Raw genomic sequence first — 26,025 nt, 5'->3', positions numbered from 1 at the left:
CTTAACTCTGAACAACGCATTGCAAGCATGAAGCAAGCGTAATCACAGTTGCCAAATCGAGTACAAATTTGTATGAAAAATTGTCCAGTTTCAGTACCCTATTAACCACTTATGCTTGAAGTGCGTTGTTCTGAATTATTTGCTGAGAACAGTTATTTACAATCTGTTGTGGGCGGCTTCCAGCCCGAACGAAGTGAATACTTTTTATTCTGAGGGCCTAAATTACGAGAAAAATTCCCAAGGCATGAAAATTCATTTGGAATGCCTTTACTGAATCGAAAACTTGCAACGATGCAAGACGAGCAGGAAGTTTCCTAGTTTTCTAATTTTTAGCCATTACAAACGTTTGTCTTTACAAGGGATTTTTAATTCGACACAAAAATGAAATTTGAGGGGGGGATCTATGAATAAAGCAAACGAGACCAGTGACAAGTGGACAAGGCTCTCAACATTACTGATCAACGTAATTTGCTAGTTTAATGAGTAGGTAGGTAACGATTTAAATTCTTTTTTTTTTGAAGCATAAAGGAGCGGCAACGCACTGTACAAATCACGTTCTGTCAGTGAATGTTGCACAAGAGAGTAGTAAATACTTAGCTGTCAACCGAAAATCTTTTGTGATGTTTTTTTATTTCGGTTTTGGAGTAATTTCATCTTAAAATTACTAGCTAACCAGACAAAGTATTTCCATTAATAACAGTGTTGTGCACACACCATATCAATTATCATTTAAGATGTGGATCATTCCGAAAGAGTCCATTTTGCCTACTCCTCTTTGGTAATAATAAAAATTCCTTTGCAACTCAGACAAGAACATTTTAGCTGTTCATTACAATGAATTCGAAAAACTTGTTTAATTGTTATGGTTTTGGCAGGGTCAATGAAGTAACAGAAAAAACATCAAAGTTTTTCGTTCTACAACGTCGCCGTGGACATGATTCGAAAGGATTGTCGTCCCTTTTGGTGGGCACATTAGATTCAGTTTTTGATACAAAACCAGCCCCATTTCGTATATTACATCAAACACCGAACTCTGAGGCTTACTATGGTGAGTAATTCGTTCTTATCCTTTACAGTTCCCGTTTCAAATTAAAATCGACATTAAATGCATTTCGTAATTAAATATTTTGCTCAGACACATCTGTGTTGTTAACGCATATATGAGCGCAAGAATTGCGTTTCAATTTTCGCTTTTTTTTTCGCAATGTGAAGCAGTTAAGTCAGTTAAGTCTGACGCGACTTTTATATTATATTGGGATCCATTCAACTGATAAGATCTCAAAAATGTGTGATTCATTTTCGTCAGAATTGAACATCGTTATCGTCAATTGATATTATTATTTATTGACACAGTGTGGGCAGATGCATGCATGTTCAATTCGGTTTTTTTTTTGTATGTGCGTTGACTAATTACCATATACAAACAGTAAACAAAATACGATAAAACATAAAGAGTTGAAGATATCGGCTAGCTGATGCATGTTGAAAGATTTACGTTGCGCTACATGTCCTACTATTTAAATTAGTTGTCTTATTAGAGGAGCCATTCAAATAGTGCATACGCTGTTAAATGGTGATTTTTTGCACCTCCCCTCTCTTGTATGCTTTTGTACATTTTTCGAAACCCGTCTATTAAAAGTGCACACGAAATTTGGTTACTGAAAACTCGAATTAGGACCAGAGAAGCGACCACAAAGCACTAAAGCTGCCAAAGTAACTAAGAGACTAAATTAACAAGTTTATGAGTTCGCTGTATGGGTGTTGTTGTGGAGGTGGAGGTGGAGGTGTGTCAACTAAGTGCTGAAATCTTTTAATATATAAAACTATAGTCTGAGTCCTTACGGTTTGCCAGCTCTTAAATCGATGACACGATGAAACGGTAGACTAAATGCAACAGATCTTGAAGCAATCGAAGTGTTCATTTTGGAACTCAGAGAAATTGATAAAATTGAAATAATGTCGATGGAATCTTTACGAATCATTTTGCCATTCGGTTCCAAGAATAATGTGGTTTGTCTCACTTGTATTTGTGGTCGATACTTCCAGTTCGGTGACATTACAATGAAAGCCTCTTTTAGGAACAAATTAATTTTTAAGAAATTGTCCAGTCGAGCTTGCGAAGAGCGAAAATAAGAAATTTCTAAAAAGAGCCATCAATCCCATTCATCGGATGGTGAAAAATCTTATTTTCAGCGTTCGAGTAATCGGTCGAAAAGTCAAGAAAACTGGACCTTTTTATATAATAGGTCTCAGTTCGATCAATCCTTTTTTCGTTTTACATTTGCACTTAATGGAAGTCTTAAACCTTTCAGCAAAGGCAACACCGATTTTTATTTGTTTTAAGCATCGCGCAGTGTTGGATACAACATCTTTCGCCACAAGTATTTTTATCAAAAAAGCCGTCAAGAGCTTGTCGTTCATTTATATCGGCGTTGCCTTCTTTCATGATTTATAAGCTATGTGCACGTCACAGGAAGAGAAAATTAGTTCTGAGATCATGCCGGATTGTTTGGAAGTAAATACTTCCACGATACTCTAAATGTCTTTCCTACTAAATGGGCTAGCGATACTCCTGCCGTTATTACTCTCCTCAAACCATAATTCCACTCAACCATGTTCATGTAATCTTTTCAGAAATAGCAAATGCTCTAACACGCGATGATATTTTAAAAGACTGGCTATGGCTAGCCACTAATATGTTCACTGTGCTCATGGAAATGGAAAGCGAGGCGGAAGTTACAAATTTCACAATTTGCAAAATACAATCACTGGTCACGCACAATACTGTTCCAGGAACAGACGAGGAACTGGTTGAATCGAGTAGCTTTCAAATGATTGCTACGAAATTTAAGGAGCGATTCAAGTTGCCAGACGATGAACGCTTGGTTAATTATTATTCGTGCAAGTTCGTATTTTGCGAGTCAGTTGATCCGAATGTGAAACTCAATTTTCGATTTTTTCTGTTCTTTTTGTTTCAGTTACTCAAAAAATAAATTACCTAGACAAGGTCACCTGTATTTATCGTTAAATCATTTATGTTTTTACTCGTACATGTTTGGCAAAGAAACAAAGTTTATTTTAAGGTAGGGCGATCGTTGTGATTTATACCCAAACTCTCCATTCTACATTTCTCATTTCTCTTTTATCAGATACTCCGACATAACAGAAATAACTCGGTCGAGCAATTCAATTTATGTAAAGACCCTAAACAATCTCGATTACACATTTGGACTACTGTTCTCAGTGAACGAGACCTACAACCTAATCGAGCAACTGAGTAAAATCGCAATGCAGAAACTGATCAAAGATCCAGAGAGTCCCTCATATGATCACGACCCGATAATATTCCGAAAACTGTCCAAGAACGTTCCATCGAAGTCATATCTGTTACGTGATTTGACCACCCGACAACATTCCGAGGAATATCGAAGGGTTTTTCGTTTACCAGCCACCGAGATATTGGATGGAAAAATTAAGGCGAATCTATGGCTGCCATACAAGAAACGTTACGCCAATGGAAATATATTTCTGTCCCAGAATTTCATGTGCTTCAATAGCGATGTTCAGGGGTTGGTATCTCTGGTGATACCTTTGCGAATAATTCAGGTACGTTTTCGAATGACAATTACGAATGTCCGTGGAAATTATAAGTTAGAAATTTTCAGAGTGTCGAAAAGAAAAACAACGAACCAGCCTCACGCTACGAGAATCAAATTATTGTGGTCGCAGAAAATGCCACCTTTGAATTCTCCCAAGTCTTGGACAGAGAATTTTTTATCACAAAAATTTCGGAGATACTGGCCAAAGTCAAAACGTAAGCTACTTCGATGGCAACATCATTATCGTTTCCATTCTAAATCTTTCCGTATTTAGCCCAACACGTATCGACCGTCCATCGTACGATGTCTCCTGGACCAAGCAAATAGCATTGATGAATTTCTTCAAAATCGATCGGAATGATCAAATGAAAGGGAAGCAAGAATCAAAGGTAATCACCGCTCACGTCCGACAATAAGTAACCGACGTAACTGAAGTCCTGAATAAATTAAAAATTTAGTTGAAAAAATGGGAGGAACACTTCAAAGAATTCGGCAGAGGAATCACCATGTTCCGAACGACCGATACAGCTAATTTGGTCATCGACGGCATACCCGACGTATTACGACAAAATATTTGGATGATATTTTCCGGAGCTCTGCATGACAAAGAAATGAACCCTGGACTGTACGAAGATTTGGTCGAGAAAGCGATGTCAAAACACACCTCTGCTCATGATGAAATCGAAAGGGATCTGCATCGATCTCTGCCAGAACATCCGGCATTCCAACATTCCGAAGGTATTGACGCATTGCGACGAGTGCTACAGGCGTACGCTTTGCGAAATCCTCAAATTGGCTATTGTCAGGCCATGAACATTGTTTCGTCTGTGTTTTTGATATTTTGTGATGAGGAAGACGCATTTTGGCTGTTGAGCGGACTGTGTGAAAATCTATTGCCCGATTACTATAACGACAAGGTGGTTGGAGCACAGGTAAGACAAGCTTTGACGTGTTTACATACCGATACTAAGACGTCAACTTACAGATTGATCAGGGTGTATTGAACGAACTCATAGAGACGCATCTTCCAAATTTGCACGCTCAACTCGATCAACTTGGCATGATTAAAATGATCAGTCTTTCATGGTTCCTGACGATTTTCCTGAGCGTTATGCCTTATGAGAGTGCCATAAATATCATCGATTGCTTCTTCTACGATGGCGCTAAGGTGATATTTATGATTGCGCTGAAAATACTGGAATGGAACCAAGATAAATTGCTGTCGAGTCGGGATGATGGTGAGGCCATGCAATCTTTGACCGTCTATCTTACTGGTATATACAATACGGAGTACGAAATCATTCGCAAGCGTGAAAACAGATATCGAGTAAGTAGAAAATGGATGGGCCACCGAATATGTGTCTCTTTACTATCCATTCATTGTACAGAGTCAATCAGTGGAGACACTCATTCATGAAGCGTACATCCGTTTCGGAGAAGCAATATCAACTAGCAAAATTGAAGAACTTCGAAACAAGCATAGGCGAAAGACCGTTCATCAGTTCGAGATCGAGACAGAGAATATCATCGTCAAACAGTTCAAGGACAATGGGTTCGTTGACCAACATTCTTTTAATATCCGAGAGATGAACAACAACAATTTTTGTGCTACAGGTACTTTGAAACGGACGAATTGCGCGGCTTGTTGTCGATTCTTCGCGATGAGAAATTGTGTCCTAAAAGGAACCTTACGAAGTTCATTGAAGAAACGGTAACGCCCATCGAATTCGACAAAAAGGAAACGTTGGAAATGTTTGAAATAAATGCAGCAACGTTAAGTGAGCAGTACAGCAAGCATGATGCATTCAAAATAGATTTCGATACGTTTCGACTGTTGCTGAACGAACTGACTGATTGGGGAAAATGTCAGAGTATCGACTTGTCTGAGAAACTGTTTCGGGTGAGTTCAATTTGTTGTTCCAGCGCTGGCATCCATTACGAAAATTTCGATTTTACTTTTAGTTGATGGACAAAAAGTCTCTTGGATACTTGGACTTCAAGCAACTGATATTAGCCCTGGGCATTGTCTGTTCGAACCGGGTGACGGAAAAGCTCAAGCTTCTATACATTCTGCACCTTCCACCATTGCTCTCGAAAACTGACATTGAGTCCAGCAAGGCCAACAAATCGAAAGGCGATGCTGAAGTCGCAACCGAAGCAGAAGATTTTTTCGGCGACGATGTTTCCTTTTCGATAGAAGCTCTACCATCACCGTCCGATGAAACGTTCGCCGATAAAGCCAACATCAACATTACGGCTCGATCAAGCATGAATATGACACCTAACCTAAGCGTCGACTCAAATGCGAGATCATCGATTTTCTATGTGGATCTGCCAACGGACCGAATGTCACAAGAAGGTTGCGAATCAATCGACACGATATCGGACATAAGCGATTTGGGAAAGGCCGCTAATTTCGATATATTGGACGGATCATCGCAATTCAGTGACGGAAATACAAATGCGGTCGCTGGTACAATGATATCGAACGATTCGTCGATTGATACGCGAAGTTTGAGCAGTTTGCGAGTCTTTCTCGATCATCCGGATTCGAATTTCACACAGAATAGTATACCTGACATGGCACAAAGGAATTTCTTGGCATTGTGGACATCAATGCTGGAAATTGTGGGAAACTGTGATATTGATATGCAACGTGCTTGTACGTTCCATACCTTCTACGTTCGGTTTAGATTTTTGTCTCATTCCATTTCTATTTCCAGATGACATTCTAATACAATTAGGTTCCAGTAATCCTGAAGTGAAGCGGAAACATAGTTTTGACGAGGGTTTCACTCGAGTAACATTACCAGATTGCACGGATGAGGTGAGTGTTCTAAAAGAAAATCGCTAAAAATTCGAGCAACTCTGTAATCAGGCACCATTCAAATCCTGTAGGCGGATTCCAACGGAAATAAATCACACAAAGCGAACAAGTCTCCAGCGAAAAGTTCACAACAACAGAAATCGACGTCATCAACGACAGTTGATTCTTGGTATTTAACATTAAATCAATTCATTGCCACAACTTTGCCTGTTAGCAAAATTAATGCTGCGCTAAGCAAGCGTTCACACATCACCGACAGTATTGAAATGTTACAAAAGAATCGACGCAAATGTGTTGTTTAGACTCGGATGCAAAAATCCTTTTATTAATAGCTTGTGTATAGTGTAGAGTTGTCGGAGAAATTCTGAAAACCGCAAAGTTACGTAAATGCCAAGATTTAGTGTAAGTCGTGTCTTTGTCACATGCCTAAAATATGTTTGCAGGATTTGATGTCTCTGAGTATTGTACGTTTTATCCATAAAGTTATTATACACAAAAACTATTTTATCAATAAATAAAACAACGAGAAAAACATTGCACGTTAAATTGTCTCATTTGGCTTCGTCTGCGAGCAAATGGAGGATTCGCAGTGTTGCAAAAATAGCAACAACAAAAAAACGGCGATAAAAAATCCAAGGTTCTGAAAGAGCAGGTTAAGACACAACCGATTTTCGTGATTCTTTTTTTTTGTTGTGTGAGGATTCGGAAAACTGGAGAGCTGGAAAACTCTCATTGGCTAAAAAAAGCCTTTCAGCACAACAACAACTTTTCCTTGGAAGCTAAACCTGCAGGAAAAATCGATCGTTCCGCTCGCAGATTGTTCTACCCAATTCATAGATTGCTTATAAATCGTTGGTTGTCTGAAGCATGTGTGTGGGTAACAAGTCAACATCTGCCTCAAACAGTGGATTCTGATCAAAAAATTCATTGCAAAATATGACCGGAGGATGAGGATCTAACAATTAAAATTCTAAAAATCTGGCGCTGAATTTTTAATTGCCAGTGGCGCTCCAAAATTTATTCCGCATCTGGAAAAAACTAACAATTCGGGGACTCTGCCCGTTATACCCAACGAGATATCTGCAAACAGATCTTTCCAGCGAAACGTTGGAAACACCAGCTTTGCATAAAGATATAGGAGACAAAATGAATGAAGAAGATTGTAAATCTGAAATTTTAGTAAATGAATAATTTTTGGATGACTAAACTTTGACTTCGGCTTTCTATGCTTTATAAAGTATGCTTGCGACGACTGTTTGACTACAGTACCACAACTTAATTAATAAAATACAAATTTGCACCGGGAAATCAGAAATTTTTTGACCGGGAAATCATAACTTTTTTACGGGGAATCTAGTCAAATTTTAAAGATACCAGGAAAATCGGGAAATTGGATTTTGGATACCGGGAAAAAAACATTATTTGCTCACGCGGTCGAAGGTATATACAACCATTCGTTCATACGTTAAATTAGATGTTGAGAGTAGAGCTATGATTTGCTTTCCAAGATATTTCGCATATGGTTGCGAAAGAACCATTCATATCTAATACTCAAGTTCTCGTGTATTGTATAACCAAATCAATTGAAGCAGATGCTTGTTGTCATATGAGAAAAACTCAACATGTTGTTTCAACTAGCTAATAGTTACTTATGTAACAAGAATCGGCTTCGCCTCGGATTGTCAATTTGACATCTATTCAGTGACGATATTTGCAACTTACGCAGCCTGTATGCAATGTAATATGAACGTATTTTATCGCACTAGTGCGATAAAGGATTTGCAAGGGACTTTATCGCACTAGTGAGAAAAAAGCCACCTGTTGCTGACGTCACACAACGAATATCTTCAATATCTATTCGATTTTTTTCATTACATAAAACGTTGTATGCAACACGAATCGTATGAAGGTATATTATCGCAAGCGACGTTTTGCCAACCTCGGCTTCGCCTCTGATTCGCAATTTGACATCTAGTATCAAAACGTATGAAAATCTATTTCTTCATACAAATTTCCATTTTTTGAAATGTAATATCTCGGCCAAATCTTAATCTTTTGTGGCGTGTGATAGCTCGTATGGACGCCCAAATTACGAATAAAATACTTTAAGGGTAGTAGGAGCAAAGAAGGAAAAGTTAAACAGTTCGCGTATATATGTTCCTCAGTCCTGCGGAAAATTTATTGTCAAATTTTTCAGTGTGATCGGACTTGCTTAGGGCCATGATTATTCAATTACACACAATTACACAATTACAAAAAAAAACAAAAGATCCTGTTATAAGTTGCAATCAAAGAATCAGACGTTATGTCTTGAGAGTGAAATGGACGAGTGCGCTCGTAGCTCACCATAAATGGCGTTAGGTTCCAATTCGGAATGAGTTGACAAGGACTGAAACTTCACCTTTATAAAGTAATGATATTTGATCCCAGCGAGTTTCGTTTGCTATGGCATCTAAATAATATTTACATTCTTCAGAACATTCAGCATTTTTTCCATTGACATAAACCGATTTTCAACTTTAACGATCGATTTCAGTGAAAATAGTACTTTTTTGTTGCATTGAAATGTAACATACTTTGGACGAAAAATTAAAACGTGCGATCAACTCAAAAACTCGACTTGATGTTGGGATGATATTTTCTTTGGTAAAAATTGTACTAATATTACTTTTTCAGTTAAATCTGACAGTTTTCTTTATTTAAAAAAATAAAACAAAAATTGTGGTGTACAGCCCGAAAGTAAGAAGTCACGCTATTTTACTCCACATTTGATATACACTACATACATACTTCTTTATTTTTCGCAGACTGCAACGGTTTTTAAATCATTTTTAAATGATTCGTCATGTCATTGGTAAGCGACTGAACTTCCTGAAACAAAAATATTAATTATATGAGCCACGGAACATACAAATAGTAAAAAAAAACGTCTAAAGCCTAGCCACAGTATTTTCTGGTTACAATGAGAAATTTCGAAGAAGGCAAAAGACCTCACTGGCCTAGCCGGTCTATAATTATTGTTTAATTTTCGTGGGAAGCGAAAATTACAATTTCCGTACTTGTTATAATGCAAATATTCTACCTACCATTTTCATTTCATTCAAGTCACATGTAGCCTTTTTTAGGTCGTTGTTTGCGGTATGCAAGTATTCCACAACTTGCACCTTTTGTTGTTCCATGAGATCGATGTTGCAGTTACTCTTCTGTGGAAAAATTTAAAAAGTTTACCGGTATGAGCAAAAACACAGCACTGCTCCACTGTGATTTCAACGCAAATACGAACCTTTAATAATTCTATTGACACATCAACGGCACGTAAAGCATTTAACAGATATTCCTGTTGTTGCATTTTGTCTCTTACGGCAGATTTGGCCGCTTCGAGCTGAGGTCGCAACTTGTTCCATTCTTCCTGTAAAGAATTTCGGTATTTCTCAGTGACAAAAAGTAAAAAGTTCTCACATGATTCTAAGAAAAAAATGTGTGAGGAATGTGTTAATATTTCTCAGGCATGAGGCTCCAATTCCTCTCATATGATAGAGCTGGGCCAGCTAGCGTTCAAAGTACACCTTAGGCTTAACATCCATATTTGTCAAAATTGAATAATAAATGACTTTTTCGGAATAACTTTTCGGTAATATTCCAAGATCTCATCGATTCCGGGACCCCGACACAATAGTTGTTTTACCGATTATAGGTATTGAATCAACCATTCAGAATCTTGTCATCAAAAAGATTTGAACCGAGATTATGAAGTAGATAGAAGATTTTAACGTAGCCAGAGCGAAGCGAGGGCCGTAATTCACACGAGTTTCAGTTTTGTTCAAGAGCTAAGAAATAATAGATGGGACTGGTAATTATTTATTGCTAAAGTAAGTAAATATTTTCACGACATATTTACTTGTATTTTTACTCTGTCCATTCTAGATATCAAAGCAATGATATCGGCAGCACCATCCTAAATTAGTATATAGCTCTGTTTTAGAATTAATACAATTAAAACAAGAAAATGAAAACGTATAGCTATGCCATTAATATTCGCTGTTTCTGAGGACTTTTTAGCGACTATAGCGACACTCTTGAAGGGTCTGCGTGACCGTATTTAACAAAATTAGTCTATTTGTAATTTGTTTGTCACCAGCCGTTGGGGGTGTCTTAGCCTGTTCTTTCAGACCCTTGCACAAAAGACGGGTGAAGCACAAATTTTGGAAAATATATTTTGGATTTGGGCACTATTTCACGGGACGCTCAATGATTGACGCAGTAGTCAAGTCGGTCACTTCACTCGAACAGTATTTTCATGGACAATATATCAGAAATTTAAATTTTCTCACAATAAATATTTTGCTTTTTAAATTTTGTAACTCAAAAGACCGACTCGACGGCAGTGCCATCGTTGATATTTGCGGTATTGCCTATAACAATTTCCACAATCTATAGACACATATTATTAAACACACTCATTACAGACTGTGGTATGAAAATGGAAAATATTTGACATTTCACATAATCTGTAATGAGTATGTTCATCAAAATTTGTCTTAATTGTGAAGTGTCTGTGAAGTGTCTTAAAACCTGTTCTTTCAGAACCTTGCTCTTAAGTGGACAATATCCAATTTCATGAATATTACATTTCAAATTCAAAAATGGACATTTCCAAAGATTATTTTCATATATGACGTTATTTCAGCACTTACTTTTAATTGGGTTGTGTCCATTTTATTTACGAATTTTCCGTTTTTTTGTTCAATTTATTTCCACTTTGTCCTTTTGACAAAAATTAGTTTTGACAAGGAAATGTCATTGACTTGTTTACTTACAAAATTCAGGTGTAGGGGGATTAGCAGACCACAACATGATCAAGGTAATACTCTTTCTAGCAAACAAACTTCGTCCCGATGCTGTCAAGATACCACCTTATTCCTTTGTTTATAGAATCATACATTGTTGACTCTTTCCTAAATTTCTAAACATGTAAAATGTAAACGTTGCATTTCCACCACCCTATTAAATGAAGTTATTTAGGTTGCTAGAAAGGGTCAAGGTTCTAAAAGCACAGGTTGAGGAACAGGAAAATTCGCCACATTTGAGGTCGAATAAGTCAATGAAAGTAGATAAGTAGGTATGGCCAGTCCATACAAGTCGGAGCAAATTTCCACTAGAAATGAGTTCGTTTGAGGTGGCGCCATGCAAATCCGTATGTGCTCCGGCTAGAACAAATTTGAACGTTTGGCCATACCTATCTATTTACTTTCATTGGAATAACTTAGCAAATAACAAATTTCGATGTTTTCAGATGTTTTAGAAAACACTATCAATATCTACCCGGAGCACGAACCAATTAGAGGTTTTCCCGCGTTGTAGTCCAGATGGTTCTGACATATCTTCAAATTTGAATTTACATTACCTTTGATGGGGCTAATATTTTCGTATTGATTGGAAGTTTTTTAAAAGGTAATTACATAGACATCAATCCTCATTCCAGGAATGGCTAGAAATTTTTTTTTCAGTTCCAGAACACGATATTAAACGAATTTTTACGATACTTTCGTTTTTTTTTGAAATAAAAGCAATATTTGTGATGATTAGAGATGGTCGGTCGGAGATCAGTTTTCATGAATTAACAACTCCTCACCACGCTTCAGAGTCAGATCGACGACTCCCTGTTCTAGAACATACACTGAACTTTCTTCACATTTTTCCCTTCTTTTCCAAATAAATGCATACCATTTGAGATGGTTAGAGGTAAAAGGTAGGTCGATCACCATTTTCTGCATCAAAATAAGAACTTCACACATCACCGACACAGATATATTGAACAAAAAGCAAAAGAGGGAAATTCATCTTAAAAACGCAACGTGCCTAAAATATGTTTGCAGGATTTGATGTCTCTGAGTATTGTACGTTTTATCCACAACACACAAAAACTCAATAAATGAAACAACAAGTACAGTCAATTGTTTTATTTGGCTTCCCCTGTGAGTAAATGGGACGATCCTTCTTCTTCTTCTTCTTCTTCTTTTTCAGCCTGTTTCTATCCACTGCTGGATGTAGGCCTCTCCAACTTCTTTCCATTTCGTACGATCCATTGCCATTTGCTGCCAGTTTGTACCTGCAATATTCTTAATTCCGTTTGTCCATCTCTCTGGTGGTCTACCTATAACTCGTCTTTTATATGGTCGCCAGTTCATGATCTTTTTGGTCCAACGTTCGTCTGTCCTTCTTGCAATATGTCCCGCCCAGCTCCATTTCAGAGATGCTATTCTTTCCATGACATCAACGACCCTGGTTTGTTGTCGAATCCATTGATTCGTCATTCTGTCTCTGAGTGTTATTCCAAGCATACTCCGTTCCATGGCTCTTTGTGTCACTCTCAATTTATCTTCGGATGCTTTCGTTAAAGTTAACGTTTCCGCTCCATAAGTGAGCACTGGAAGGACACAAGTGTCGAAAACTTTGCGTTTCAGACTATTATTCATTTTGCTTTTGAAAATTAGAAAATTAGACGATCCTTCAGTGGTCGAAAAGTAAGAAATGAAGAGTAAAATTCCTTAAACAATCGATTTCAACGTGGTATATCTCACCTCTCTCGGAATTGTGACTGTCGTGGTAGAGCTCTTTGAAAAATCTGTGGTGGTCTGGTGGAATTTTTTTTCACCCCTTGAGTAATATCTTCTATCAAATTTTACGCAATACATCAAATACGTCGAACCACTGGCTGTACTGGATGCAGTGATTTGTCCAGCGACGCCTGCGCTCATCAACAAACCTGGCCGTCGAGGGTTCCATAGGATGGTACTAGGTACTTTCTAGAAATATAAAATTTGGGCTGGAGGGTCTATTGGTATTATGTGATAGGGCAATCTCTAAAACGTCCCATAGTACTCACAAAAAAAAACTGTCGACCATTTTCATTTTTTTACGTTAAAGTTAATTTAAACAGTTGCTTGATATCAAAAGTAAATTTTATTACTCAATTTACATAAATAATATTTCAAGTATTGCAAGGCTACAAATAAAATTACTTGAAATTTACTTGAAAGTAAGGTGCTTTATGCTGTCTACCATTAATATTAATACATTTACGTATCGAAGAAGGTAAGCATGAAGTCTTTTACTTCTTGTGATCCAACAAAATTTTCCACCTCTTTGCCTTACATTTTGCTATAAAGTAGCTAGAGGCCGCTGTCGATAACATTGCAGTTTGTTAAAAGGTACTTGACCTTTACTCTTCCCCACTTTGTCTGTAATACATTAATTCAACATTTGAAATTTGTTTGGTTGTGTATCGTACATACAGTGTCAAAACAGTAATCTTATCTTTTCTATCAGCTGTTGTACGTTTACTTTAAGTCGATCTGTGGAATACAGTGTATCCTCGCGGCAAAGAGAAAATAAGCTGCTAATAGTCTGGCACAGGATATAACATTGTAAATATTTCTATAAGTTAAGGCATTGTGACTGTGACATTGTAATTCCTTCGAATTTCTAAAAAAATCTTCACCGAGAAACTAAGATTTCATGTTCTACATTTCATTCAAAAGATTCGAAACCATTAGTCGTCAATGTCTTGGAGTTTGTCAAGGATGGCTCGATACGTTTTTCAATCGAAATACCTACAACAATTAAAAGAGAATGACGAGCTTTGCTACAATGTCTTTGAGAAGTCGAGTTTTCTTATGTTCTCAAGAGACAGGCCACTACTTACAGTGAAAATGGCTCCAGAATCTGCTATGGTGTGGACACCATTTTCAGGTATATATTCGACTATCACGTCATTCACATCGACGAAGGACGACTGATGATCCTTGAATGTGTTTCCAGAAACGATCGATTATTGCAAGGACTTAAAGAAGACATCGGTTCTATTGACTATCGACGAATCAACTGAAGATACACCGATATTCGCTTGCAGAATAGACGATCCAAATCAGGGCGAGATGATTGGCAAAAAATTTGATGGCAATTTTACCGACATGAGATCGGCTATATTCACATTACCAGAAGAACAGTCCAATCTTGTATCAAGGGTGCGTATTAGATCACAACCACTGCTCGTAACCACTTAATTTACACAAGTCATTGAAGGCATTCACGCTTTTGAACTGGAATCAAAAAATGAACTTTTGTCCGAGTTGTGCCAGCCCTTTGAAAAGAAACGCGTCTGGTACGGTTCGAATGTGTACCAAACCATGTGATCCTCGAAAAGTTAACAACTATCCACCAACATTTCCAGTGGCAATTACGAGAGTAACGGATCAAAGTGACGAAAAAACATTGTTAGTCCGCCAACCTCAGTATCCGAGAGGAATGTATACATGCATCTCCGGCTTCATGGAGCCAGGTAAATGTTGATGTTGTGTTGTTAGGTAGCCGTCACGTTCTATTAATCTATTAACCTTATAAAACATAGGGGAAACACTTGAAGATTCAGTACGCAGGGAAATAGCAGAAGAAGCTGGCATTGTAGTCGAAAATGTTAAATATTTTCAATCGCAATCCTGGCCGCTACCCCAAAATTCGCTTATGTTGGGCTGCACGGCTGTAGCTATGCCAGATTCGGAGAAAGTCTGTATTTTGTCTAATTCCAGTGTTGGTCGACTCTAATTGTAATTAATTTTGTTCTTCAGTTGAGTATAGACGAGAATGAACTGGAAGGAGCCAAATGGTTCAGTAAAGCTGAGGTAAAAGCTGGATTAGTCCGTATACAGGAGAATCCCTTTCTTTTAATAAAGAATTCGAGTGGGGACTTTATTCCTCCTCCGAAAGGTGCTCTTGCTCATCAGCTTTTACAGAACTGGGTGTCAAATTATTACACGTTCAATAGGTGGTATGATTTGCATTGGAGCAAACTTTAAAGTAATTTTTTGTTAATACAACCGACTATAAGTTTATCAAATGGAATAAAGGGATGGTAAAGTTATCGGCAAGAAATTGGTTTTACACTCACTCTTCGACATCGACATCAGATAAAGACAAAGTTTCCGAGAAGGACTATTCACCTCCAATGCCATAACGCTACGAAAGTGTTTCTCGTGTCAAATAAATGGTCGTCTTGTTACTCAAAAGTCGGAACGACAAATACGAATTATAGGAAGATGATGAACAATGTGATTAGTTGTTGGCTCTGGTCTTCTGTAGCGAGACTCAAATATTACATTGAATAGAAAAGGACAGGACAGGAAAGGGCAATCAAATTTCATCCAAACGTTGTTTCAGCTGACGTCCAGCTGGTTCACTCACACAAACAAAACTGAGTGTTTATACAGATTTAACAGCACACACATGCGCTGTAGCGTAGACCCGTATGAACCGTAGACTTTTGCTTGTATGAGTGAATCAGCATAAAATTTGATTGTCCTTTTGAATAGGACAACTCTTATCCCGTTTTTGTATAAAAAATGTTGATGCTCAAATGGTCGTTCAGCTGGAAATATTCTTTTTTATTACTGTAACTTTGTCCACATATGAATAGAAATTGTGGCTGTCTGTCTTATAAAGGTGCTCACTGTCAAATTCCACTTCAATAACATCTCCTTCTCCAACATCCACTGTTCTAGAACATAGTGAAAATATGGTTGGCTCACCATTTACATTCGTGTGTATCAATATTCGACCGTAAGTATTTTCCACGCGATCAACAGTCACTACGTCTCCTGGTGGTATCAAATCGGCTGATCGATGATGCTGCCAAAACAAGACATTCGATTTGGATTGAGATAAAGCCTTCCTTAACTGCTCGACCAAGCCACCCTTTTTCGTTCGAACTTTACGTTTCTTTGGCAGGTTGGTTGCGGATGCGATGAACGGTGCTACGGGCGGTGTTATCGATTCCTGAGTTTCTATCACTGTTTCTTGTTCGTCAACGATTGGCGACTGCATGAGCGAACCATCTGTGGAAGACTCATCGATCAAAGTGTGAGTGCTTGATTCACTTGAATCACTGATTGAATCGTCGATTTCAAGTGATAAATTTGATTCGTTATTTGGCTTCGGAGTCGTCGTCCAAGTAATCCAAGACTTTGATCTTGACTTGCTTGCTGAATGACTGGTTGACGGTTGATTTGTTACTGAGCGTGATGCCACTATTGGAAGGGTTGCTTTAATTTTACGGTGTTCAGTTTTCGGTAAAACGACACCATCTGGATTATACTCCACATCACAACAATCGTCAGACGAATAATTTTCGTTCTCAATGGTAAGACGCTCGAGTGGCAAAACTCTTCTCTTTTTCGGTGATATTGAGGAATTCAAATCACAATTTTCATCTGAACTATCATCGTCTATAATTGCGGGCACGGAATCACGATGCGTACGTTTATATCTATTCCGTCGTTTCTCAATTACGTTCGATGATGAGTCGACCAGCTTGATCCATGAACTCATGTTGTTAATGTGAATCCTATTTTCATGTGTCAGAAAGTTATAAAATTTTTCAGATTTTAAATCGATGATTTTACCTTCTAAAATGTGGTGCACTGCCAAAGCGAATCGATCTCTAGGTCACGGAACTTCTTTTTCGCCTTTTTTTTGTAAACAAACAAGAAAACATAAGACTGTCAAAACTATTCAACTAACTGTCCATATTGATTTTGGCGCAATTCTTTCGTATTTTTAAAGTATCGTGCAGATTCTAGAATTGAACTATTTCTTATTGCGACTAGTGCTTACACATAAATTGTAGGGCCATTAATAAAGCAATCAAAACCCCTCAATTACAGCATTACAGTCACATCAGAATTTTGCTAAAAGAACTTATCTTGTCAAATCAAATTAAATCGAACGGATTCAACGCACAGTGCGTTGACGGATTTCAAAGGTTAAAAACAAACAGAATCAGAGTTATGTGCATCAATAAATCAGCAGTGTTGCTGTCGGATCTATTACTTCATTTTATTTTGAACAGATTGATTTCAAATCTTTCACTTCAACCAGAGCTTGTAGTTTATTGCTCAAGTTGCTTTTAGAAGAAAAATAGACAAATGATAATTGCCAAAGTAAACGTGCACAATGCATGGATCTAGACAACAGATTCATTCAAAATGGAAGCTGATGAGATTTTTCGAAAATTTTAAACCTGAATATTACAGAATTTTTGAAATTGGCATCGTTTTGCTTGAAGTTGTGAATGAAGACAGAAACATATTGCAAAATCAGAATCGAGTCCATCAACATACAATGTTAATACACATGAATGCGAGTGAATTAGTCATTTCGTCACGAAAGCGTGAGTCTCACGCTCCCAAAAATAGTATATTATGTCACTAGTACCAAAAAGGTGTAATTTTGGCCTAGGTGGTCGAAATTTACAACTTTTTGATCCGTGCAACATAGTGTTCAGGCACACCAATACCCTTTCTAGCAACCAAACTACTTTTATTAAGGTGGTAAAAGAAACAAGTAGGCTTTGAAATTTACAATACAAAGAATTAAGGTGTGAATTTGACACATAGAGCTGAGAGTTTGTTTGCTAGAGAGATAATTGGGCGCACCAAAAAATCACATTCGGAATAAAAGTTGACATAACTGGAACGAAAAAGTGTGAAAAACTGTTATCGTTTTTGGCTCTCTCTCCTGGTGTGAGAATGTGATTTTTTCTTTTATCCCGTGTCACGTATTGGATTTTACATGTTTTAGTAAACTTTCATCCCTTGAATCGCCATTTTTGGGTCACTTGGCATAAAAAACTCAATACGTCACACGAAAGGTACTTTCGGCTCTTGTCGTTGTGACGTAATAGTTATTTGTGTATCTGTGAGTATTCGCGAGTTGTACATGTGAAAATGCCTAAAATCAATCGTCCAAAACAGATACTCAAAAAAATTTTCATGTAAGGGGTCGAAAACCCGAGAAAAATCTCGAAACTCCCTCATTTTCGGCCCCGACACATGAAAAAGACTATTATGCCCCAAAAGTAAAGTTTGAGGTCCGAAAATTACATTTTCGTGGCATGAAGCATGTGAAGCATTTGTTAATCGATTTGGTTTGTTCAAATACTGAAACCGATCGAGGAGCTATTAGTTTTGTGATGGTATAATCAGTACAAGAAAACAAATCAAATCAATCCATATTTGCGTTTTATGATCACTTACAAAGTCCCTACAGTGTTATCGTAATTATAATCACCAAATCGCCTAGAATATCAAAATTGATGAATTTATGCATAATACCCAATAACGGTTCCTGGTGGTATCAAATCGGCTGATCGATGATGCTGCCAAAACAAGACATTCGATTTGGCGTGAGATAAAGCCTTCCTTAACTGCTCGACCAAGCCACCCTTTTTCGTTTGAACTTTACGTTTCTTTGGCAGGTTGGTTGCGGATGCGATGAACGGTGCTACGGGCGGTGTTATCGATTCCTGAGTTTCTATCAATGTTTCTTGTTCGTCAACGATTGGCATGAGCGAACCATCTGTGGAAGACTCATCGATCAAAGTGTGATTGCTTGATTCACTTGAATCGTCGATTTCAACTGATAAATTTGATTCTTTATTTGGCTTCGGAGTCGTCGTCCAAGTAATCCAAGACTTTGATATTGACTTGCTTGCTGAATGACTGGTTGACGGTTGATTTGTTACTGAGCGTGATGCTACTATTGGAAGCGTTGCTTTAATTTTACGGTGTTCAGTTTTCGGTAAAACGACACCGTCTGGATTATACTCCACATCACAACAATCGTCAGACGAATCATTTTCGTTCTCAATGGTAAGACGTTCGAGTAGCAAAACTCTTCTCTTTTTCGGTGATATTGAATAATTAAAATCACAATTTTCATCTGAACTATCATCGTCTATAATTGCGGGCACGGAATCACGATGCGTACGTTTATTTCTGTTTCGTCGTTTGTCAATAACGCTCGATGATGAGTCGACCAGCTTGACCCATGAACTCATTTTAATGATGTGAATCCTATTTTCTTGCGTAACAAAGTTATAAAATTTATCGGATTTGAAATCGATGATTTTACCTGAAAATGAGTCTTAGTTTCGGTACTTCTTTTTCTATTTTGTAAACAAACAAACAAGAAAACATAGCACTGTCAACACTATTCAATTAACTGTCCATATTAATTTTGGCGCAAATTTTTTGTATTTTTTTAAGTATCGTGCAGATTCGACAATTGTTAGACCATGGGCGACATGTATTATCACCCGGGGCATTATCCCCCAGACTGGAATTATCACCGGAGGAATTAACGCCCAGGCATTATCACCCAGATCACCTGGAAATAGCTGGGTGATAATGCCTGGGCGTTAATAAGCGGGTGATAATTCCAATTGATCTGGGTGATAATTCCTGGGCATTAATTCCCCGGGTGATAATTCCCAATTCAGTGGGGAATAATTTCTAAGCTACAAACTGCTGGGAAATCATTCTCACCTGGGTGATAATGCCTGGGTGTTAATTCGCCGGGTGATAATTCCAAATGATCTGGGTGATAATTCCTGGGTGTTAATTCCCCGTGTGATAATTCCAATTTAATTTCAGTATTTTGAGTCTGGGGTAATTCCCCGGGTGATAATACCTGTTGAATCTTCAACATCGCTAGCTACCAGCTAACTTTTACTTGTGGTTTTTGGGGTTTCTCGGCTGAGAAATAAAAGACTTCAATTCGGGCGTGTTGCCCTTTCAACGTTATCTTTTATTCTGACGTGATTTCTGTCTAAGGGTAATCGATCGGTTTTATTTAAACAGCAAACTGTGATCGACATACTATCAGAGTTTCAACAATACCCGTCACCCAGGCGCAGAATGCGTCACCCTCAGCGATATCAGTTATGCCAGATATGCCCAATTGCGTACTCGTACAAGATCGTTTCAAATTCTTTTCTTTCTTTCTTTCTTTACCTGGTCTTTTATTCATCTTCTCTTTTCTATTAGGTTCTCTCTAAATTAAACATTAAACTAAATTCTTTAAATTATTCGCGCTGCCCAAATTTCGAAATTATAATAACATTATCGGCTTATCTTCACCATCTTCACATAATTCGTCGTGCAGCGTAATGACTTTTCATCTGTTTTACTTCATTTTTCTTCGAGCCAAACCACATCGAAATTTTCTATCGTGAAGTGACAGTTTTGACATTGACATTTTTGACGTTCAAATTACATCATTTCCACTGTCATTTTCACCGACTTCAACAGGTCAAATGTAAGCTTGGTCGTCGTACTATTTCTGTGTGTCCTGTTATTTACATTCATACTGTTAAATTCTAAGTTCCAAATATTTAGTAAAGTGTAAATTATTCTCTGCTTTTACTACCAACACATTGTTTACGGAGGTACCATGGTTCATAGATTTTGTGTTGTGCACACATCTGTTTTCATGTTTACTTAATTGCAGGCATAATTTCTACACCAAATAAACACAACAATTTAAAAATGTCGTCAGCATCACAACAACAAATTAAATGTCCCCCAAAAGTGCTGGTCAACCTGGCTGAGTGGAAAATGGAAATTTCTTCCGGGAAATCGGTGACATGTAAAAAAATTCATTCGATGGATGATGAAGAAGTGTCGAACTTACGACCGTTTGCATTGTTATGGGTCATCTATGAAGACGCTCGCGAACTGCACGATATTGCTAAAGATCTGTTTGACAAGTTTGAACGTGAAGTAAAAAATTTTGAAGAAAGTGTCGTGGGTAAAATGTGTATTCGCGCAATGGATTCATATCAAGAGATAAGCATAGCAGAACTAACAGCTACAATCAGAAAAATGGAAGAATTTGGTGAGCTTTCGGAACTCACTGAAGAGTTCAAAAATTTTCTAGGAGATAAGAAAATCGAAGAAGAGGAAGAACGGAAAAGCCCCAAAATAGATTTCCACCAGCAATCTTATGCAGGTGAACTCAAATTTTGTGCTCCTCAACCGTATGCCTTTCGTAAAATATTCACAATAATTGCGGAAAATCAGGCTATTCGAAAAATCTTTAATGATTTTGTCTTGAACATGGCAGAAGAAGAGCTTAAGAAAAGACGTCAATCAACGCAATCAAATTCATCTGACCAATTATCGGTATTGTTGCAAGAAAAATTGGATTCGCCCGAGCCAGAGAACGCTGCTAAACAAACACGGGACAAGTATGCCAAGTCTCTTTGGAATCTGTAAGTTGTGGTTTTTCTTTAAAATCAAATATTAGACAAATTGATAACTTTATCTTCTATCTCCTTCCATACAGAGACGGTGCGGCAGGCGGATATTTCAAGTGAGACGCACTTCTGCTGGACGACTATTTATTTATTCCCTTGACTATAAGTCATGGGTCTCACAAAAGAATACACCGTGGTAAATATGATTAAAAATGTATGGAAATGTGATTAAAAACGTTTGATGTAACAATTTTGTGCTCTTTGTTGACACAATAACTGGAGCAAAGTCCAACCGATTTTCAGAAACTTTTTTTATTCGATGAAATATTGAAATCCTCAGGTCAAGTTTAAAAATGTGTGGTATCGGTTCACCATCTGGAAGTAGTTCTCAAAAGAAGTCTTTTCTACCCTTTGTTAACACGATAATTGAAGTTTATTATAAAATGCAAAAAAAAAGACTGCTCACTAAGGCGCAGTCAGTAAAAAAAACGATCTTTTCAAAAGAAAATATAACTGAAGTAATTCTTAACCGATTTAAAAAAAAAATGTTCTAGTAGTTCTTCTTTAAAATTTAAATTGAGATTAACGCGGTAGCGTTAACAATCGCTCGATCCTAAACTTCATTTTTTTTAAACAACCTACTTTTACAACTCTACTACTTATTTGATTTCGTAATATTTCCATAAATTTCATAATTGAATTTATGTGGCCAATCTTTTACAAACTAATGTTATCGTGGTATAATCACCAAATCGCCTAGATTATCAAAATTGGTGAATTGCTGCATCATATGCAATAACGGTTCCAAATCTCGCACCTTTCTGAATTATTTGACGAGAAGTAAAGATGATCTGCACCACAATAAGTTCTCTAAATCACAAACGCTGCTGATAACTTTTTCTTGCAATTTTAATCACCTAACATTAAAAGCAAATAAATCAAAACAATAATTTCGCTGGATATTTAAACTCTATCATCGAATAAGTTGTTCAGCATTGCTGACACATCTTGCGGCCGATACTTCACATATTTCTCAGGATTTTTACTGAACTGAATGTCGGCATATCTGCAATAAAAACCGAAATTATTGTCTATGTCGATCGGATTGTGACGTAAATCGTACATTTCAAAGAAAGCATTGTATTGCGGTATGATGTGTTCAGCATTGTCGCGTTTTAAGCCTTCCCTTAGCAAAACATCTGGCACCGAAATGCCTCGCTGATTCTTACATGCTTCGTCTAGTTCCTTATTGAAAGCCTATTTGGGAAGAGGTTCGTCGTTATATTGTACACAAAATGTGCTGATTAACCGTTACTGTACCGAGAATCGATCTTTTATGATTGCACGCTCCTTCTCTTTAACTTTGCCATTTATTGGTCGTGGTAGATCATCCAACGGATATATATTAACGACCAATCGGGACCACGATTTTCTATACGAACTCTTGAGTTCCTGAGATTTTACGATTTTGTTAGTTGCACATAGAAATGTCACCGGCTGTTGATGGACTTACCTGTATTAATTCTTGATACGACCTCTCACAGTCTGGTTCCGTAAAGGATACAATGTCTAGCAAATTGGAACGTTGTAACGATTTCAGAATGTAGTGGATGTTATTCAATCGGAATAGATGTTTGGTTGCATTGTCACTGTACTGTTCGCATTTGGAAATGATGGTCAAGTTCAATTCGGACAGCACTTTTTCTGTGGAACAGGGAAATTCAGTTAAAAATTGAAGTCTAGTGAGTCTCCTTGAGCACTGATGTATTCTTGTTGCCGAACTTACTGATATACAATCCTAAAATGGCCTTGTTGCGATCCTCAGCCGACTGAATTTTTTGTAAATTAATTTGTGACGAATATGTTGAATCCAGCTGCAAAATGCCCCCGATAACATCGTAATGTTCGAATAAGTGCTCGATGAACCAAATTGTGTTCGATGTCAATTCGTGAACGGTTGCATCTTTGGGTATGTTTGATCCAGAGAGAGTGCCAGCGCTCATTCCAACCAAATTAGTATCGCATTTGACTAGATCAAGAAATTGGTCTAATGCTTTGCTGCCCTGTTAACGTTGATAATGGTAATTCGATTAGACATTAAAACGAAAGATCGATTACCGTATGTTGCAGTTTTTTGAGAACACCGCTCAGCTGCTGTCGCTGTGCAGCATCACAGGCTCGATCTAAATCTGGTTGTAGCAAAATGACGCGTTTCAACGCTGAAAAAACACCCAATGCCGAAGACCATTCCTTTCGGGCGATGCTTCGCAGTACTTTATTGGTGATATTCTCGGCATCTTTCACCAATAGATCAATGGAACTATGTGATAGGCGAGAAAATACTTCGGTATGCCTGGATGCCGGTATTATGTCGTTCAATAGTTGACGTTCCCAGATCAGTAGCCTCTGCAGGCCTAACAACAAAACCAAATATTTTTCCAGCTCTTGATCGCCATCCAAACAGTAGTCTTCTGGTGTGAGATTGTCCGCTGTATTCTTCTTCAGCGCAAATCCAGTCGATGACTCAATTGTTTGCGAAGCTTTCAGAAACATTTTGTTTGCCTTCCGTTCGAAACTGTAAAGTAAATTTACGGTAAATGAAGCGTGCCGGTTTTTTCCTTGTTTTCACTCTCACTAACATGCTTTGTAGCCGCGCTGATGTGGACTTTTTGGGCTCATTTCCTCGATACTGACGTAACTTCTGTTAAAATAAGAAAACTCAGAAAATGGACCATAACATTTCCGTTAACAAAATGGAGACATACCAGCGCTTCATTGCCCCAACTACTACTCTTCTGGTGATCCTTCAATATTTGCAAAGAACGGAATATCACCTCAGACCTCTCGTCAGCATAAATGTTAACATATTCCCGACGCAAGTTATAGTCCAACCAATTCGATATTGTATTCAGTTCCTCCCTGGTTGACGGTGACAACTGCTTTATGGATGCACAATCCTCTGTCGACGAATCGTCCTCGATGTAGATAAGATCAAGTAGATCAACCGATTTCAATGGATGGCTGTGCTTATTCAGCAACATCTTGAAATGGTTGTTTAACGTTTCGCATCCAGTGTTGAACAAACTGGTAACGTTTTCCAACTCAACACTTTGAGCATTGTTGTAGTAGAAGTAGTCTTTCGCCTTTTTCAGTTTGTCCAGCGCTGAGAGGAATTCGGTAATATTTCCCTCGAATGGACCGATATGGATGAGGTTGCACACTTCCTGCGATGCATCATAATGGGACAAAACCGTTTCCAAACATTGTAATGTTGAATCGAGATCTGTAAAAGCGTCCAAACAACAAACAGTTGATGACTGTGATAGGCTTAACATGACACAACCTACTTTTGAAGCGATTCTGCAAGTGTTCCGTTTCGTTGTACACTGGCAAAATAGTTTGTTCGAGCTTCCCTAAACGATGTTCGAATGTTGTTAGGATCGTGGACATCGAGTTGGAAAGGTCGTGATACTTGTCAACTCGATCTTTGAGACGAGAGAGCTTACTATTTTCCTGTTGAAAATCCGAATTTGTTAACAAAACGTTTTTCGCATCACGGTACAATTAAATCCACCTTTCCGACCAGACTATCAATTTGTAATTTATCATCCAAATCGTTCATTTTCAGGCAAAATATTGCGCAAATAACAGAATTATTAGATCGAAATATCTACTCCTACTTTTTAGCATCCAAAACATACACACTAGACAGATGATGACACCGATGACACATAAAAATGGCATTTTGTATGACGAAGAGGCGCGGCCGTTAATTTTGGAAAACGGCATCTCACCAATACGATTTAATTGTTTTAAAAATCATTTCATAGCAAGAATGATCCACTAAAATTCCTAGCTCAAGCTAGAATTCGATTTCTTTCTTTGAATATCTCTGCGGATATGTTTTAGACCGTTATTCTACGGGTGGTTCCTATTAGACTCGTTTTTAATAATGCCGGTGATATGCTTGTCGTTTGAAATAGGTTAATTCCTTACAAGACTGGGCTATGCTATTTAAAATTTTGAAAGTCGTTTGAAGAGCGAAATTGTATCCCATTTTTGCTAAATTTATTTTCAAACGTTTGCGGTTCGATGACTCATACATACACGTCAAAGTTTTACAGTTTTTGCATCTTTCTATAGTCGACACCTGTGAGATTTAGACATGAATTTACCTCAGCTGTTTTTGAACTGACCCTCTCATACAAGCAAAAGTGCTTTATGTGGCTTTATCAGTACCGGACTGGCTCGAAAAAGCCCATCGGGGGCTCCATGTAACTTAATTTAAAAAGGCCCACAAATTAAAAATTCTCATACAAAAATCCAAAAGGCCCATCGGGAATCCCCCGAATTCACTGTATGGCCAGTCCGGGCCTGGGCTTTATACGGCTGAAATAGTTACACGCACACACATGGTAGTGGTAAATTTGCATAAATATTTGTGAACAGTTTATTTGTAAGAATGAACCAGCTGAAAAACAGCTAAAGTAAATGCATGTCCAAATTTC

The 26,025-nt window shown here is 37.7% G+C and overlaps 6 protein-coding genes and 1 long non-coding RNA gene across 11 annotated transcripts; 4 read left to right on the top strand and 3 right to left on the bottom strand.

Annotated features, from left to right (window-relative positions):
- Positions 1-543: 543 nt before the first annotated feature.
- Positions 544-6,958, top strand: LOC119073817 (TBC1 domain family member 9). Its single transcript, XM_037179594.1, has 14 exons — positions 544-778; positions 876-1,048; positions 2,635-2,905; positions 2,979-3,083; positions 3,150-3,606; positions 3,666-3,814; positions 3,874-3,988; positions 4,058-4,531; positions 4,585-4,926; positions 4,988-5,151; positions 5,214-5,499; positions 5,562-6,261; positions 6,323-6,426; positions 6,498-6,958. The coding sequence occupies exons 1-14, from the start codon at positions 735-737 to the stop codon at positions 6,726-6,728; spliced, it is 3,615 nt and encodes a 1,204-aa protein (XP_037035489.1). The 5' UTR covers positions 544-734; the 3' UTR covers positions 6,729-6,958.
- A 2,156-nt stretch (positions 6,959-9,114) lies between these two features.
- LOC119073815 lies at positions 9,115-11,224 on the bottom strand. Its single transcript, XM_037179593.1, has 4 exons — positions 11,121-11,224; positions 9,710-9,835; positions 9,513-9,629; positions 9,115-9,297 (listed from the first exon to the last, which is right to left on the bottom strand). Exons 1-4 carry the CDS (start codon positions 11,139-11,141, stop codon positions 9,247-9,249), a joined length of 315 nt encoding a protein of 104 aa, XP_037035488.1. The 5' UTR covers positions 11,142-11,224; the 3' UTR covers positions 9,115-9,246.
- On the top strand, positions 10,954-12,368 carry LOC119073816. Its single transcript, XR_005087092.1, has 3 exons — positions 10,954-11,287; positions 11,720-11,877; positions 11,934-12,368. It is a non-coding gene; the product is annotated as an uncharacterized LOC119073816 (long non-coding RNA).
- A 1,293-nt stretch (positions 12,369-13,661) lies between these two features.
- On the top strand, positions 13,662-15,350 carry LOC119073812 (nucleoside diphosphate-linked moiety X motif 13-like). 4 transcript variants are annotated; one of them, XM_037179588.1, is made up of 6 exons: positions 13,662-13,853; positions 13,968-14,178; positions 14,248-14,453; positions 14,512-14,767; positions 14,837-14,991; positions 15,054-15,350. In XM_037179588.1, the coding sequence occupies exons 2-6, from the start codon at positions 13,989-13,991 to the stop codon at positions 15,279-15,281; spliced, it is 1,035 nt and encodes a 344-aa protein (XP_037035483.1). In that variant the 5' UTR covers positions 13,662-13,853; positions 13,968-13,988; the 3' UTR covers positions 15,282-15,350. The 4 variants fall into 4 exon arrangements, with proteins under 4 accessions (XP_037035483.1, XP_037035482.1, XP_037035481.1 ...); XM_037179587.1 differs by having other exon boundaries at positions 13,961-14,178; XM_037179586.1 differs by having other exon boundaries at positions 13,662-13,894.
- Positions 15,351-15,842: 492 nt separating this feature from the next.
- Positions 15,843-19,441, bottom strand: LOC119073813. Of its 2 annotated transcripts, XM_037179591.1 has the most exons (3): positions 19,393-19,441; positions 18,919-19,334; positions 15,843-16,409 (listed from the first exon to the last, which is right to left on the bottom strand). In XM_037179591.1, exons 2-3 carry the CDS (start codon positions 19,316-19,318, stop codon positions 15,847-15,849), a joined length of 963 nt encoding a protein of 320 aa, XP_037035486.1. In that variant the 5' UTR covers positions 19,319-19,334; positions 19,393-19,441; the 3' UTR covers positions 15,843-15,846. The 2 variants fall into 2 exon arrangements, with proteins under 2 accessions (XP_037035486.1, XP_037035484.1); XM_037179589.1 differs by lacking the exons at positions 18,919-19,334; positions 19,393-19,441 and adding an exon at positions 16,884-17,012 and having other exon boundaries at positions 15,843-16,825.
- Positions 19,442-20,535: 1,094 nt separating this feature from the next.
- Positions 20,536-21,908, top strand: LOC119073814. Its single transcript, XM_037179592.1, has 3 exons — positions 20,536-20,707; positions 20,770-21,532; positions 21,607-21,908. Exons 2-3 carry the CDS (start codon positions 20,808-20,810, stop codon positions 21,635-21,637), a joined length of 756 nt encoding a protein of 251 aa, XP_037035487.1. The 5' UTR covers positions 20,536-20,707; positions 20,770-20,807; the 3' UTR covers positions 21,638-21,908.
- A 500-nt stretch (positions 21,909-22,408) lies between these two features.
- LOC119073811 (exocyst complex component 7) lies at positions 22,409-25,236 on the bottom strand. Its single transcript, XM_037179584.1, has 10 exons — positions 25,092-25,236; positions 24,865-25,030; positions 24,283-24,800; positions 24,157-24,218; positions 23,636-24,092; positions 23,304-23,580; positions 23,031-23,221; positions 22,838-22,969; positions 22,641-22,774; positions 22,409-22,583 (listed from the first exon to the last, which is right to left on the bottom strand). The coding sequence occupies exons 1-10, from the start codon at positions 25,137-25,139 to the stop codon at positions 22,481-22,483; spliced, it is 2,088 nt and encodes a 695-aa protein (XP_037035479.1). The 5' UTR covers positions 25,140-25,236; the 3' UTR covers positions 22,409-22,480.
- Between the last annotated feature and the right edge of the window lie 789 nt (positions 25,237-26,025).

The sequence above is a fragment of the Bradysia coprophila genome, unplaced genomic scaffold, assembly GCF_014529535.1.
Source record: "Bradysia coprophila strain Holo2 unplaced genomic scaffold, BU_Bcop_v1 contig_138, whole genome shotgun sequence".
NCBI lineage: Eukaryota > Metazoa > Arthropoda > Insecta > Diptera > Sciaridae > Bradysia > Bradysia coprophila.
This window is presented reverse-complemented; position numbering and strand designations above follow the sequence as displayed.

Bases quoted from the DNA above. Each gene is read 5' to 3' on its own strand.
- LOC119073817 (XM_037179594.1), top strand. From the start codon at position 735: ATGTGGATCATTCCGAAAGAGTCCATTTTGCCTACTCCTCTTTG. The intron at 3,815-3,873 runs GTAAGCTACTTC...TTCCGTATTTAG, and splicing joins ATACTGGCCAAAGTCAAAAC to CCCAACACGTATCGACCGTC. The intron at 6,427-6,497 runs GTGAGTGTTCTA...CAAATCCTGTAG, and splicing joins TACCAGATTGCACGGATGAG to GCGGATTCCAACGGAAATAA.
- LOC119073815 (XM_037179593.1), bottom strand. From the start codon at position 11,141: ATGGACACAACCCAATTAAAA. The intron at 9,836-11,120 runs GTAAGTGCTGAA...AATTCTTTACAG, and splicing joins TGGACACAACCCAATTAAAA to GAAGAATGGAACAAGTTGCG. The intron at 9,298-9,512 runs GTAGGTAGAATA...TTTTTGTTTCAG, and splicing joins ACTTGAATGAAATGAAAATG to GAAGTTCAGTCGCTTACCAA.
- LOC119073812 (XM_037179588.1), top strand. From the start codon at position 13,989: ATGTCTTGGAGTTTGTCAAGGATGGCTCGATACGTTTTTCAATCGAAA. The intron at 14,179-14,247 runs GTATATATTCGA...ATGTGTTTCCAG, and splicing joins GGTGTGGACACCATTTTCAG to AAACGATCGATTATTGCAAG. The intron at 14,992-15,053 runs GTCTGTATTTTG...TTTGTTCTTCAG, and splicing joins CTATGCCAGATTCGGAGAAA to TTGAGTATAGACGAGAATGA.
- LOC119073813 (XM_037179591.1), bottom strand. From the start codon at position 19,318: ATGAGTTCATGGGTCAAGCTGGTCGACTCATCATCGAGCGTTATTGAC. The intron at 16,410-18,918 runs ATAAAGAATCAA...CTCCGAAGCCAA, and splicing joins GACGACGACTCCGAAGCCAA to ATAACGAATCAAATTTATCA.
- LOC119073814 (XM_037179592.1), top strand. From the start codon at position 20,808: ATGTCGTCAGCATCACAACAACAAATTAAATGTCCCCCAAAAGTGCTG. The intron at 21,533-21,606 runs GTAAGTTGTGGT...CCTTCCATACAG, and splicing joins GCCAAGTCTCTTTGGAATCT to AGACGGTGCGGCAGGCGGAT.
- LOC119073811 (XM_037179584.1), bottom strand. From the start codon at position 25,139: ATGAACGATTTGGATGATAAATTACAAATTGATAGTCTGGTCGGAAAG. The intron at 24,219-24,282 runs GTATGTCTCCAT...TTATTTTAACAG, and splicing joins GTTGGGGCAATGAAGCGCTG to AAGTTACGTCAGTATCGAGG. The intron at 22,970-23,030 runs GTAAGTCCATCA...GTAAAATCTCAG, and splicing joins CGTATCAAGAATTAATACAG to GAACTCAAGAGTTCGTATAG.